The sequence below is a fragment of the Tachypleus tridentatus genome, chromosome 8 (genome assembly GCF_004210375.1).
Source record: "Tachypleus tridentatus isolate NWPU-2018 chromosome 8, ASM421037v1, whole genome shotgun sequence".
Lineage (NCBI taxonomy): Eukaryota > Metazoa > Arthropoda > Merostomata > Xiphosura > Limulidae > Tachypleus > Tachypleus tridentatus.
In genome coordinates, this window is record NC_134832.1 from 71,443,575 (window position 1) to 71,457,009 (window position 13,435).

At 31.2% G+C, this 13,435-nt stretch overlaps 1 protein-coding gene across 5 annotated transcripts in view; it reads left to right on the forward strand.

Moving 5' to 3' along the window:
- TyrRS-m (Tyrosine--tRNA ligase, mitochondrial) overlaps window positions 1-13,435 on the forward strand; it is a 42,691-nt gene that overhangs the window by 15,085 nt on the left and 14,171 nt on the right. For all 5 annotated transcript variants that reach the window (XR_013012395.1, XM_076449372.1, XM_076449374.1 and 2 more), the window contains 4 exons: window positions 5,264-5,448; window positions 8,161-8,262; window positions 9,055-9,169; window positions 10,135-10,213. Coding sequence is in view for 4 of the 5 variants with exons in the window: in XM_076449372.1 (XP_076305487.1) it covers window positions 5,264-5,448; window positions 8,161-8,262; window positions 9,055-9,169; window positions 10,135-10,213 (481 nt within the window). In the remaining variant the exon portion in view is untranslated. The remainder of the gene's footprint in view (window positions 1-5,263; window positions 5,449-8,160; window positions 8,263-9,054; window positions 9,170-10,134; window positions 10,214-13,435) is intronic.

A 13,435-nucleotide genomic window follows, 5' to 3' on the forward strand; every position in this document is an offset into this window, starting at 1 on the left:
TAACTTCTGATCAAAGCAAGCAACATATATTTGAAGAGAAACTAAAGGTACACCCAATAATGAGCATAGCTAATTAAGTATATTTTTCTAATGTTCTTACTTGTACAGATTAGAATGAATTATTTCATAAGTTGGATACTCTTATTGTTAACAATATATATAATGTGGAACAAGATTAGGTGGAGAATTGTTAGGCTTAGCGAGAAGACTTTGCACAAGACTTTATCAATCATCATTTTACCAAGAAGTCTCCATTTTACTAGGCTGTGTTCATATTACACCTTATTGGCCTAAGTAACTGCCTGCAAAGAAAATTACTGAAAATAAATTTCAAAAAATGTATATAAAAGAATACAGAACAGGTATAAAATTTATTTAATATGCTAAATAAACCTTCTAATTATAATTTAAAAAACAAAGTTGTCTTGCTTCTAATTTTCTTATTATATAAAATTTATTATATGCCACTAACTGCAAAAACAAAGTGTAGTGATTTACAGATTGAAATTGCAAAGCTTTACAAAATGTAGGAAGATGTGAGAATTAGTAATTTAAATATTTAACAAGTGTATATATCATATCTTGTTTTTATTTGGAAATTAGAAAAGAATTACTTCTTAGTTCAACAACTGAAAATTCATACAACTATATCAAAATAAGACATTAGTTTTTACTGAAGTTGCATACTCTGTAGAAAATTAATCTCAAGTTTTAAACAATTTCATCCAGTAATCATTATTCAAATGATAGGACAGATGCATTGAATCAAATTATCTTAATTATTATTAAACAAATACTCACTTTTCCACACAGAGTAACTTTTTCTCTTGTGTTTATGTATTCTGCCAAAAAGGTTTGCAAACCAGCAGAATTGTGAAAATTCTCACCTGGTCTATTGTAAAGCCACATGAATTTATGCCACTGCATCATTCATTAGAACCCTCCATCAACAAGAATTTGATACACCTCCATGCTCAATGAATCACTCTAAATTTGCACTCATTCTTTTTCTCAACATTGTCATGCACTGATATGTTTCAAGTTTGCTGAGATTCATGAATTTTTTCCTTCAGAATATAAACTATTTACTTCTATTTGAAGCTGTCATTATTTTATAAAAATTATTAAACCTTTCAGCTATGAATTTTAAAACATAGATAATGCATAGTTAACTAAAATATAAAAGTAAAACCTAAATATAATATAACTATCTCTCTAACTTTAACATATTTGGATACGAAACAACCAAAGTGCTATCATGAATAATGCAGCCATCAATACAACAAGTAGTTAAATTCCTCTAATAATGATAACTTGGTGTAAATTTAAAATGACCATTGTTAAATTACATTTTAAAATGTGCTCTTTTTAATGTCTATAAACAAGTGTATCAAGTAAAATACATGTAATTTGTAAAACTCAAGAATAAATATAAAAGGTGGGTGTGGCACCTTTCATTGGTTGACACAATTTATTACTTCTTTCTACTATATTCAGCCAAAGAAAATTGAAACATCAATAGGATGGTCAGTAGGACAAATAAAGTATATTCCTGCATGTACATACATGTATAGGACTGCAGTTCTATGATTCAAGTTAAACTTTGCCAAAAGTTGACATTTTTTATAGCCTGTGCATTATATGACAACAAAACTGAAGTTTTCATAATGGTTCTTGATGTTTCTTTTAAAATAAGGGAATAAAAACTATAATAACATAACAATTTTAACCATAATTTACTTGGTAATAATAATTTCATTAAAATACTTTGATAGTAAAGTGGTTTAATTAAACTTTTAATGTAACTTGATAACATGTGCAGAAAGGAGTTTAAAATGTGCATTGTTGTCAAAGGGATGATGCAAACTCTTCTACTGATAGCCCTTTGTGTAGCATTGTGCATAATGAAACAAATATACAAACATATGAGTGAAAAACTTACTCACAGAACAAGTTACCAAAAACTTGGTTTGAAGTTCTATATCTGTGGAAGATGAGACAACTATTATATCTCTGCTTTAGTCCATTTCACTACTTTTGAGTCTGACATTGAGGAGAAAATATTTGGGCATATTTTTCAGCCTTCAGTAGTTGTTTTTATTGCTGAAAGAACATTCTCAGTTTTTCTTGGGTTTTTAAAACTTCATTACTCAGGTATGTACAGTTCTTACTCTCACTATCATATCCTTTGACTCTTCTCATTTTCTGTTACATAACCCTTCTTTTTGCAGTTTCTTTGTTTCTCCTCTCCCTTTCCAGATACAGTTGTGCATGCAAGTTCCTTTCTAGATGAACTTTGTTCCTACATACTTATGTTTTATGTTTTTGCATATGGTCACTTAAACTTCCTATCTCTTGACACCTAATCTTTGGAGTCACTTTTGTATGTTTGGGGAAAAGATTCATTATTTGCTGTTTCCCTGTCTAGTTCATAATATTTCTGCCTTTGAGGCTTTCTAATTACCTTTCTTATGTACCTCTCCTCTATTCACCTTATAATGAAAACCCTTCATTGTTTCCTTGATGACTTTAATGGGGAATTTAAGACAGTCCTATTCTCTACAGTGACTCATTACACCTCCTCTGCCCTTTTTTCTTTTACTTGGTTCCTTTGTTGTTGGTGTTGTTTGGGAAAGGATACAATATTTTCTTGAGTCAATCTCTGTTTCTCCAGGACATTTGTTTTGCCTATTTGCTTTGTCTGGAGGTTTTTGGTGGTGTCCTGATTCCCTTTAATTATTATTTGAAGGTGCTTAGCACAAATCTTCCTTTATTTTCTTAGTTCTCATTTATCTAAACCTTGCTCTTCTCCTACCCTCATTCCATTCCTGTGTCCAGACCTATCACCTCTTCCTGTCCCACTTCCATCCAACATTTCGTTCACCAGCCTAACTGTAACTATCAATGGCCATTTAGTCAGTTTTGAACCTGTGGGAGCCCATATATTCTGGTTTACAGATCTATAGACTTCTTAGTTCACAGCTAAGTTGTTTTGATTCTTTTTTAGTCTTTATTTTCATATTATCTTCTTCCGACTTCTTTTCCAAGCATCTGGTCACCGAGGTTCTCACCTTGCCTTCATATTCTATGTGAGAGGCTCTGTCTTATGAGAACAGGTTTCTCTGCAACCCCTAAATTCAATTGGCTGCACACACGTACATCCCTTATAATGGGAATTACATGACCAATGGAATCTGTCAGGGATCCATTGTCTTCACTAATTTTCCTTCCTCCTTCTGTACTGGAGATCTTGCTCTATGGCTGAACTGCTCCAACATCATCTTTGTAATTCCTTTATCTCCTTGCAAATTGGATTTTTTACCTCGTTACAGAAGCTTTTTCTGAATGGGGAAATGTTTCTGAACAACTTTCTGATCTTGGGCTCTTGATCCTTGAAGGAGCACTCACTACATATCAGTGCTCCTAAAACTGCTTGCTGTACATTGGGCATATTTTTATTTCCTTATCCTTTTTGTGGATCATTTCATAATGATCACTTAAACAATTCCATGGCCATATCATATATCATCTGACAAGGGGGCACTCTTTCCAGGACCCTCTGCTTTCAGATATTGGACCACCTCTTTTGGCCTATTCAACTTGGTTGAGTTTAATAGCCTGTCATGTTCCAGGTTCACTTAACAACATTATGTTCTATCCATGGAATAGTTTCTCAGTTTGCAAGTCTTTTATTGGATCTGCTTCCACTTGTAATTCTTTAAATAGATGCCATGCCCTTCAGTACTAGGCTTGCTATTTTTTTGGTATCCTATACCTCACCTCTTAGACTTGGCTATTGATTTCCTTAATCAGGACTGATTGATCCCATCTCTTTCTCTATGCCTTGCCTTGTTTCTCAAATCCTTATTCCGATGTGGGCCATCCCTTGCAGTTTTTTGTTGGTAACCCTTAGTGGCCTGCCTCATTTTTCTCTTGTCCATATCCCCCATCTTCCCAACATTCCATCCTCTCTGATCCAACCTGGAACATCATTCTATATTCAAGGAGTAACACCCCTTCATCTTCATGTGTGGGATTTGTCCAGTTCATTGCTTGTCAAGCTGGTCTATCCTGCTGTATAACTTGCTATCTGTTCCATAGTAAATAGCAACCTTAACCTCATTTATCTATCCTTCATCATTTCCCTCTGGCCAAACTACTTACAATATCTTACCTCCTTCATGTGGCTATTCAACTATGGCTTGTCTTTCTCTACCATTGCAACACTATTTACCACCTTCCTTTCTGTTTGCCACCTGTCCTCACTACCCTCTTCCATTCTTTCCTTATCCACAGACTTACTCATCCTACTTCCTCGTCCAACTGGGACCTGATTGTTTTTCTTTATGCTCTCACCCAGAACCCATTTTAACCTCTAGTGACTTCTTTCTTATATCATCTCTCTCTGAAAACGTATTTCCTTCTCCCTCTTGCCTTTGGTTGCCATTGTTCTGATGTTTATGGCTAACTGTTGATGCTATAACTAGAGGCCCCTCTGTGGTGAGAAGTGAGGGATGGGGGTGACACTGAGTATTGTGTGGGTCAACACATATATAACTAGGATACCTCAAAATCTTCAAGCAGACCAATAATATAGTTACATGAGCATAAATGTAGAGGATGTCGTTATACATTCCTGTTGATGAAGGGCTCTGCTGCATGATGACATTAATATTCAGTGGGATTCACACTGCTTCACATGAGATTAGGTGGGAGTTTTCACAAGGCTGGTGGCTTGTAAATCTCCTTGATGGAATACACAAACTCAAAGAAGGAAGCTATTCTGCCTGTGGAGGTATCAATCGGAAGTACATTTTCAGGTAATAAACTGTTAATGTTAATTTACAAGCTTTTGAATATTATTTAATTTTTTTCTCAAATTTCTTAAATTTTGAATAAATATAATCAACAAACAAGAACTACATTACATGATCAAGTTGCATACAGTTGATTGTGCTTCAAGGAGGTATAATGAGGACAATAAGTCAGCAGAAGTGTAGCTTAGCAAAGGAAGTCACAGTAAAGGTGAAGAGCATTGTGGTGAAGAAGATGATGCTCTTGCAATCTTCATGTATAATCTCATTTTGTGTTGCAAAAAATGCTTAAACTTACATAATACAAATTATGTGAAACAGTTTAATTTAAAGTTTTCTTCTATTTACATATAATTATCATTTATTGAAAGAAGTTTTCAAATTCACTTGAAGAAAATTAAAATATACATGGCTTTAAATACAAATTTGTAATTTTATTTTTCTTTTAGATAGGAGATGCCACTGCTCAAGTAGGAGATCCCAGTGGACGTAACACAGAAAGACCTGTTTTGAGTTTATTAGATATCCACAAAAATAGTAAATGCATTCAAGCCAATTTGGAAAGGCTATTTGAAAACCATGAAAAATATTTTTGGGACCCTTTAAAACAAAAAAAGCATCTTGTGCCTGTTAAGTATGTACATTTACTGCTATTTGAATGCTATAAGTTCTCTTGAAGGTGTTGCTAGTATTAATTTTTGAAGTATAAACAATTTTATGATATGAAACTCGTGCAAAAAGTGCCACTGTTTTGTTGATATTCCAAGTAAAAATTGCCTAAAAATATGTGATATATTAGGAATATGCTTGAGAAAATACAAGTACTTGCAAGTTTTATCTAGAACAAGTTGTACAACATTAAACATCTTTATTTAACATTATTATAACTCTTCCTCAATAATATTATGATAAGCAGCAACAGAGCTATAGTTTCTTAAGTTTGTTTGGAAAATCTTCCTGTTAGGAACAAAAATTAACTTTTAAAATGTCTTAAATTATGCTTTCATTTTTCTAATACTATTATTTGAGCACTTGATAAAAATATTGATTCAGTGCCAAGTGACACTGTCACTATGTTTAATGTAATCTAATGAATAAAATCTTTAGTACTTGAGGTGATTTAACACTTAGCATTAATGTTGAAACTGAAAGTAAATATTCATGTAATCTTATCCATATTTATACTCTTGTTGTACATATAATCTTTTGATGTAGTAGCCAAATAAATTTTATACACTTTTGGGTGTGAAAGTGCATTACTTGTGTAATTTCTGGAAACACAATATCAACATTCATGGATATTTAGTATAGATCAAAAATTTGTTTTAAAGGGTATGTTCCTTATAATATTAATACTTTTGTTACAAGTATAATCAATGATAGTATAAAACCAGTATCTAGTACATGATATCTGAAAAACACTGTACTGCATTAACCAGTTTAAAGGAACAGATCAGATTGAATTTTATGACATGAATTTTTTGAAACGTTTGCATGGAAATTTGTTTTACTTCCTTCATTTTACTAATTGTAATACCAAATAGATAGAATAATTATATTTGTTCATAAAACAAGTAAAAATTTGTTTTTTGTTAACATCTTTTAGCAGTTGTATGTTTATTTTCAAGTGTAAAAACTTCTACATTCACTTGATAATTGCCCTTTCTAGTACAAGGGTAAGTCTACAGATTTACACCACTAATATCAGGGGTTTGATTCCCTTCGGTGGGCTCAACAGATAGCCTGATGTGGCTTTGCTATAAAAAAACATGCACACACTTGATAATTAGTGTAAACTAAACACTACCCTTTGTTCGTAGTTTTTTTCTCTAAGGAAACAATATTCTTTTTACTTTCGAAATGTTTATTTATATCTGTTATTTGTGGAATTAAACAATTTCCTAATGCACTGATTATTACCAGTCACGTTGATAAACATAATAATTATGTTGTTTTTTGAATGCTTTTTATGCCAAGCCATTTTTTAATATTCAATGCTATACTTGGAAATATATTGTAAATTTTTAGTTTTACAAAATTTTGTAGATAAAATATTTGAATTTAGTGCAATTTTGGAGGTTATGTTAAGCATATTTCATGGTGCTAAATAAGTTTTAAAGGCTATATGCATGTAAAAGGTCCTTTTCACAATCATCTAGAAATATAGTGGTTTACAGTTTATATTTACGCAATACCACATCAGTGTTAACTCAGGAACAAGTGTTTTAATGTGTAATTTTGTACTTTAATTGTAAATTTTTATTTAAAGTTCAGTATCAGAGTTTAACATTAGAATTTTGTACAAGCATCAAGTTTAAGATGAGTACTCACCAGATTATTTTCCTGTCTTTTAATCATGCATGGTAAAAGTTTCATAGTCTAAGGCAGTATCTTTTGATTTTTATACTGATATTAAATATCTCAGTAATCAAGAAATGGTTCTTAGCCTCTGTACTTTATAAAAATACCTTCCATTTAGCATTCTGTGTCACTGTAGGTCACATACCTATCTTGTAACAAGAAGATACCCTTTCATAGTTAATAAAGCAGCACTTAATTTGAAGTAAATATAGTAGAAATATGATTTCTATGTAAATCAAAAATAAGCTTTTCATAACTCTTTCACTGAGTTAATGTAATAACAGTAGTCAGCAGAACATTTAATGAAAAAAGGATGAAAGAGAAAAAAATATTTTTAAGATTCAATTTTAACCAAATTAAATTTGGTCATTAGAAACAAATTAAAAGTTTTGCTTTCATTTTAGTTTATTATAAAATAAATAAGCTTCATAACTTTTACTTGAAATCTTTCTGACAAAGCTAAATTAAGAAAAAAAATTTTTTGCTGGTCTGTGGAGTGAAAATGTTGGAAGCAACAGGCCAAGTGAATCTTCAACTGTAATAGCTTTATCAATGGGACGAAACAGACATTTTACTGATGTACAACAAACTTGTATATCTTGTCTATAGTTTCTTTTGTATATTAAAAGTTAAGTACCATTTAAAATAATAATAGTAACAGTGTTAGGCTATAAAAATCAAATATTTTCCCTTATACAAATATGTTAAAATCTGTTAATTGTTTTTTCTTTTGGAAAAAAAAAAAGGATTTTATTTACTTGTATGCACAATATTTCTCCATGATGCTATGTAAAACCAACAAAAGTTTGATTTTTACTTAATTGACCTGATTGCTGCTTTTTGAGGAACTTGTATTGTATTGTATTTCTAAAGCTCATTACCATTCATTAAGGCCAGTTTGTTTTAATATGAACATTTTCTCATTAATAATGTGGTTTTATTCATGTTTTTATTAAACAGGAGTTCTCTTTCTTTTTCTTGATAGAATATTACATAATAGTGAGTGGTATAATAATCAAGATGTAGTCACTTTTCTTTCAACTGTTGGAAGACACTTCAGACTGGGACAAATGTTGTCACGTACCAGGTGATTTAAAATTTGTAACAAACAATTCTTTATACAAATTAAAGTTCTTCATAAAGGAAAGTTTATTAAGTTGAAAGTTGAGTATTCTTGAAAAGTTAAAAGTGTCATCCAAAACTGGTGTTATTTACAGCATTTATATTAGAGTTTTATTAGAATAGAAGTAACTGACAGTGTTCTTCATAGAAATTTTTCCCAGTGAAGGCTCCATTAAGGGTGCAAAAGGCTCCCAAGTAAAAGAAAAGTACCTAAATATACAGAAAAGTCCATGTATAATTCTGCATATCAATTTACATATGCAAGGATTTTTTTATGGTCCATAAAAATGAATATAGTGTGTGTTATGCACACAATGAATATAAGGCATTAGATATTTACCCAAAAACAGCTTATAGCTTTTTGATTTGATATTTTAGTGGTAGGCTAAATTGCTATACATTTTTTTCTTTATAAGAATCAGACAAAATGGTTTGGTTAAGTAAAAAGATATGATTAAAGGTATAATTAATTGTATTGTAAGTGCATGAATAGAAAGGGGATTTTTTTTCTTTTAATGTATTGGGCTATACCCAAAGTCATAGAACCACAAATTTTAAATTTATATAATAATTTACTCCCATTTGGAAACTATTTTGAAAAATGTACAAGTCATAACAAAATAAGTTTTTTATAGGAAGTACTACAACAGACTGTACAAGATAAATTTTATTAATTATGTAATGTTTTAGAGGTAAGGATTATAATTTGTCTACTGAAACTGTGCCAGAGCTTTGTTTATGTTGTGTGTTCTTTCAGTGTTCAAAACAGATTGAAGAGTCAGGAGGGGATGAGTTTCACAGAATTTTCTTATCAAATTTTTCAGTCTTTTGATTGGCTTTTTCTTTATGACAAATACAACTGTAGGTTTCAAGTAAGTTCAAGTAGTATGAAATATCTGTTTTTTTCTTCTAGTGGAGTTTTCAGTGTGTTAAAGTGTTGTGGACATATTGTGATAATAAGATTTAATTTGAACATCTATAAGATTTATGTAGTGAAAATTAATATTGCTTAATTCATTTTTGAACATTACATATTTGTATGTATATTTTTATTTTGTTTTTTGTTACATTATGAATGTAAATTGTATGTTTGTGGGTTAATACAATATTGAATATTAGGGAAATGTTAAAAATAATTTTTTATTGATATATTAAGACAATGTTGTGCAATTCAGTGAAAAATAAAGTAACTAATTACTCATTTCTTAAGAAAAATGAATTTATTGTACATACATATTAGTTGATAAAAAAAGAAGCACATTGTATTACTCATTATGTTTCTTTCTCTAACTTTCTTTTTCAAAACAATTGTTGTGACTATTCCTTATTTTATTATCTGTATTCTGAAAATGAATTTATTAAATTTATGTCAGTATCCTTTTAAAATATTTATAGTGTAACAAACAACTCAATCATTTATTGTATATTGCAAACAATAAACTGTAATAATTGCCAAAAACATGCACATGTGCACAGTTAATAAAATAACTAAGACCCAAGTGCTTATAACACCTATGAAACCCATTTTGTGAGGTGCTTTCAGAATTTGATGTTAGCAAGTGGTCAAAGGAAAAATCATGTTTGATACAATTTTCAGGTTCTTTATTTGCTTAGAAATTTAAGACTAAAATTCACTTTGATGTTGAAAAAATTAATGTATGCATACAACAAATAGATGGAAAATGGGTGAACTTATTTTTTGTTTTGTGGAAAGTAACTGTAATATTAATATTCATATTAATTTTATCACTATTAGGTAAATAATAAGTTTGTGTATAAATCCTAATTTAAGATTCTGGGACTTGTGAATAAAAGCCTTAACATGTAATTCCTAAAGGTTGGAGGGAGTGATCAGATGGGAAACATTCACTCAGGTCATTATCTTGTTAACCGAGTCAGAAGCAGAGAAGTCTTTGGTAAATATATGTGCATTAAACAATTTATTAAAAATCTGTCATTTGCCTTTAATGTTTGGTTTAAGTTATTGTAAAACTTCAAATTGCAGTTAACTATACATTCCAGAAGTAAATATATAGCATATAAAAGAAAAGAAAAAAAAAGATTATGCAAGTTATCTAACCATAATTGTAATAAAATAATTTCAAATCTTGTAGACTTACATCTGAAATACTAAAAGCCTTTCCTTCTTAAGCTGTTCTCACACTGTCAACTACCATGTGACTTTAAATTCTGGATTTGTCTGACACATTAAGTAGCATACATCAATTTAACCAGCATCTATATTACTCATGTTTGTCAGGTAGGTGACCTGTTCATGGAATCATCTTTCACTAATTGTCAGACTTCTCAAGTTCTTGACCCTCAGATCAGTTATTTCAGGAATTTTCCACGTTAGTCTTCTACTTCATTATAAGTTTCCTGCCATACACACAATGATTTGTGTCATTTTGAGACTTTCTTCTACAGTGCATTCTAATTCTCCTTATTCCTTTAGGCAGGTTTAACCTGCAGTCTTCCTTAGCAGTGGCTGTTATTGATGCACTTTCTTTTACTACATAGTTCTTTTCTTTCACACCTTAGCCTGTCATGCAGTGTTGCAAGGTTCTAGTCTCCCTCCTCAACATTTCATTTAACTTTGAAAGAGCTTCTTCTCCATATCTTCTGCCTCTTTTATACCAACACACTATGTAGGTTCATACAAATAATTCTGTAGTGATGTAATACATCAACAATGAGGGTAGTATTTATTATTGCAGCCTTTGGTTTTCCTATTTATATAGCTTCATTCTGAACGTTTTCATATGTGATCCTGTCACATTTCTAGTGTGTGAAACATTTTGGCATTACGCATTTTTTTCTCAAAGTTGTCAGGTTTTACCCAAGGAGTGTGCCTTCCACCCTTTGATTTTCTGTTGGCTGTGCAAAAGGCTGGGTTATCCAATGCTTACCCTACATTGGACAATCATCTTCTTCCACTCTACTTGTGTCCATTTTTAGTTCCATATTCTCATGCTTTTGATGCCCCAAGTCAGTTTTGTGAAGTACTTTCCTAATCTTCTTTCTTATCAGATACTTGCCAAGATTAGTTATCCAAATTGCCAAGGTTTCTTCATTACTCCACTTTGGCTTGCTCAACCATATTTATCTTTATTATATTGACTTATCACTATGAACCAATGTCATTATCTCCATGGTAACATCTTTTAGAACAACCTCAAATAGCCATTTTTCACAATAACATTAATGTATGGCTTTGCAGCTGGCTATTGTTTGATTCTTTTTGAAGAAGCAAGTTTCTTTTCCTAGGTGGCTTGAATGTTAATCTTATTAAACTATTTTCTGGAGTTTGTGCATTAGACATGATATCTCCTGCTTATCTCCAAATCCTCATCATGTTCTATCTTTTCTTGTACATTTGTTTCACAATCAGAGCTTATCGTCTTCTATAAGTGGTTACAGAATTGCCTTATTTGCCATTTTCAGAATTTGTGAAACCTATCATTCCTCACTATTCAAAGATCTATTCTGAACCTTTTGCAGTAGTCTTCAAATTTACAGTGCTAAAACCAATGGTTTGTTTGCTCTCAGTGGACACAGCAGATAACCTGATGCAACTTTGCCAAATGGAAAAACACACTCAACTTTTTGTCTTCAATAACTCCAGATTCTCAGACATATTCCTAAATAAGACTTGCATTTAATCTTAAGTTCTTAGCTCATCCACATTATGAATAATAAGAGACATGTTACTTCTGTTATCTTTTTCCAAAATCATATTTTCCTTTATTGTTTGCATTGGGCAGAAGACATTCTGATACCATGCACGTGATACTTCACATATTTTGTTTTTCTTGGAAGGGCTTATACTTTTAGCAAGAGCAAGCCTTCTACCTAAACCTTGGGCTATGAGAGAAGATAATCACTGTTTCTCATCTTCTTTGTTTCCTGCCCTAATAGATTCTAATTCTCCTTTGGAGAAATATTTTTCATGCTTTTTATATATTTCAACAAAGCATGCTTTTCAGATGTTGTTCCAGCATCATTAGTAATTGTCTTGCACAGTTGATCTGTGTTGTTTGTTGTGATCTTCTAAAACACCATAAAAGTGAATTTGGTGTTTCACTATTTGGTGAATTTTTTGGCTTTCTAGGCACAGTACTCTTTTAGGATATTCTGTAGATTGATATGAGGAAAACGAAACTAAACTCATAAATTACATTAACATCATATTTCTGTCTCATAAGTTTTGGGATTCTGTTTGCCTTTCGTGATGAATCTTCAAGCCAGATGCATTCTCTAGCAGGTAAGTGTTTCTTTTTAACTTCTGACTTACTACATGGATCCACACCTATGTTGTGCATGATAAACCAGGTACAGTTATACTGCCCAACACTCCTTTCAATAATTACAGAGATGCTTGGGGATGAGGATTAAGTTAAGTAAAAAATAATAAACTTCCTTTTATAATATGAGACTATGTGTTTGGAAGGATATATCCCATTGTGACTTGCAAGTTATACTTGCATCTATAATTGACCCAGGCAAAATTCTTCCCTCTGCACCAGTGCTCCATTAGAGAGAGATGTCTTCTTTAAATGGACAGGGAATACCATTTGCTAGCTGATAATTCTTCAGTGAGTACCTTTCTGACTTCTGCATGCTCATGCTTATGTAGCACATTCCTCAATTCATTTGTTACAATTTTAAATAGCATGAAACAGAAGTAAATTTTAATTTTAATATAGAAGGTAATTAAATGTTGAAATGTGTCAAATTTATGATATTTCCTAACAAGATTTATACAATTTTCTTTCTTAACACTTTAGTTTAATGTACAAACAATAATATAACTTATAATAACAGTTATTACAAATGATGATTTATATACAAAAGTTTTACAAACTATTGAATCTTCTATCTGTTCTGGAACTTTCTTAATATCTTATGTGAGTGTTCACGATGGGCAAATTAATTCTGAGTTTATATCGGTACAGTTCACTTAAGGGGTAGTTAGAGAGCTCTTCACACATGAGGTTTTTATCACTGAAGTAATGTAATGTCTTTGTAAAAATACTAATGTCTGATTTTAATCTGCTGAAGTTAAACAGTTTGTAATGTTTGAAATTATAAACATTTTTGGTAAAATATCTATAGTTTCCCAATTTATAATCTTTAAT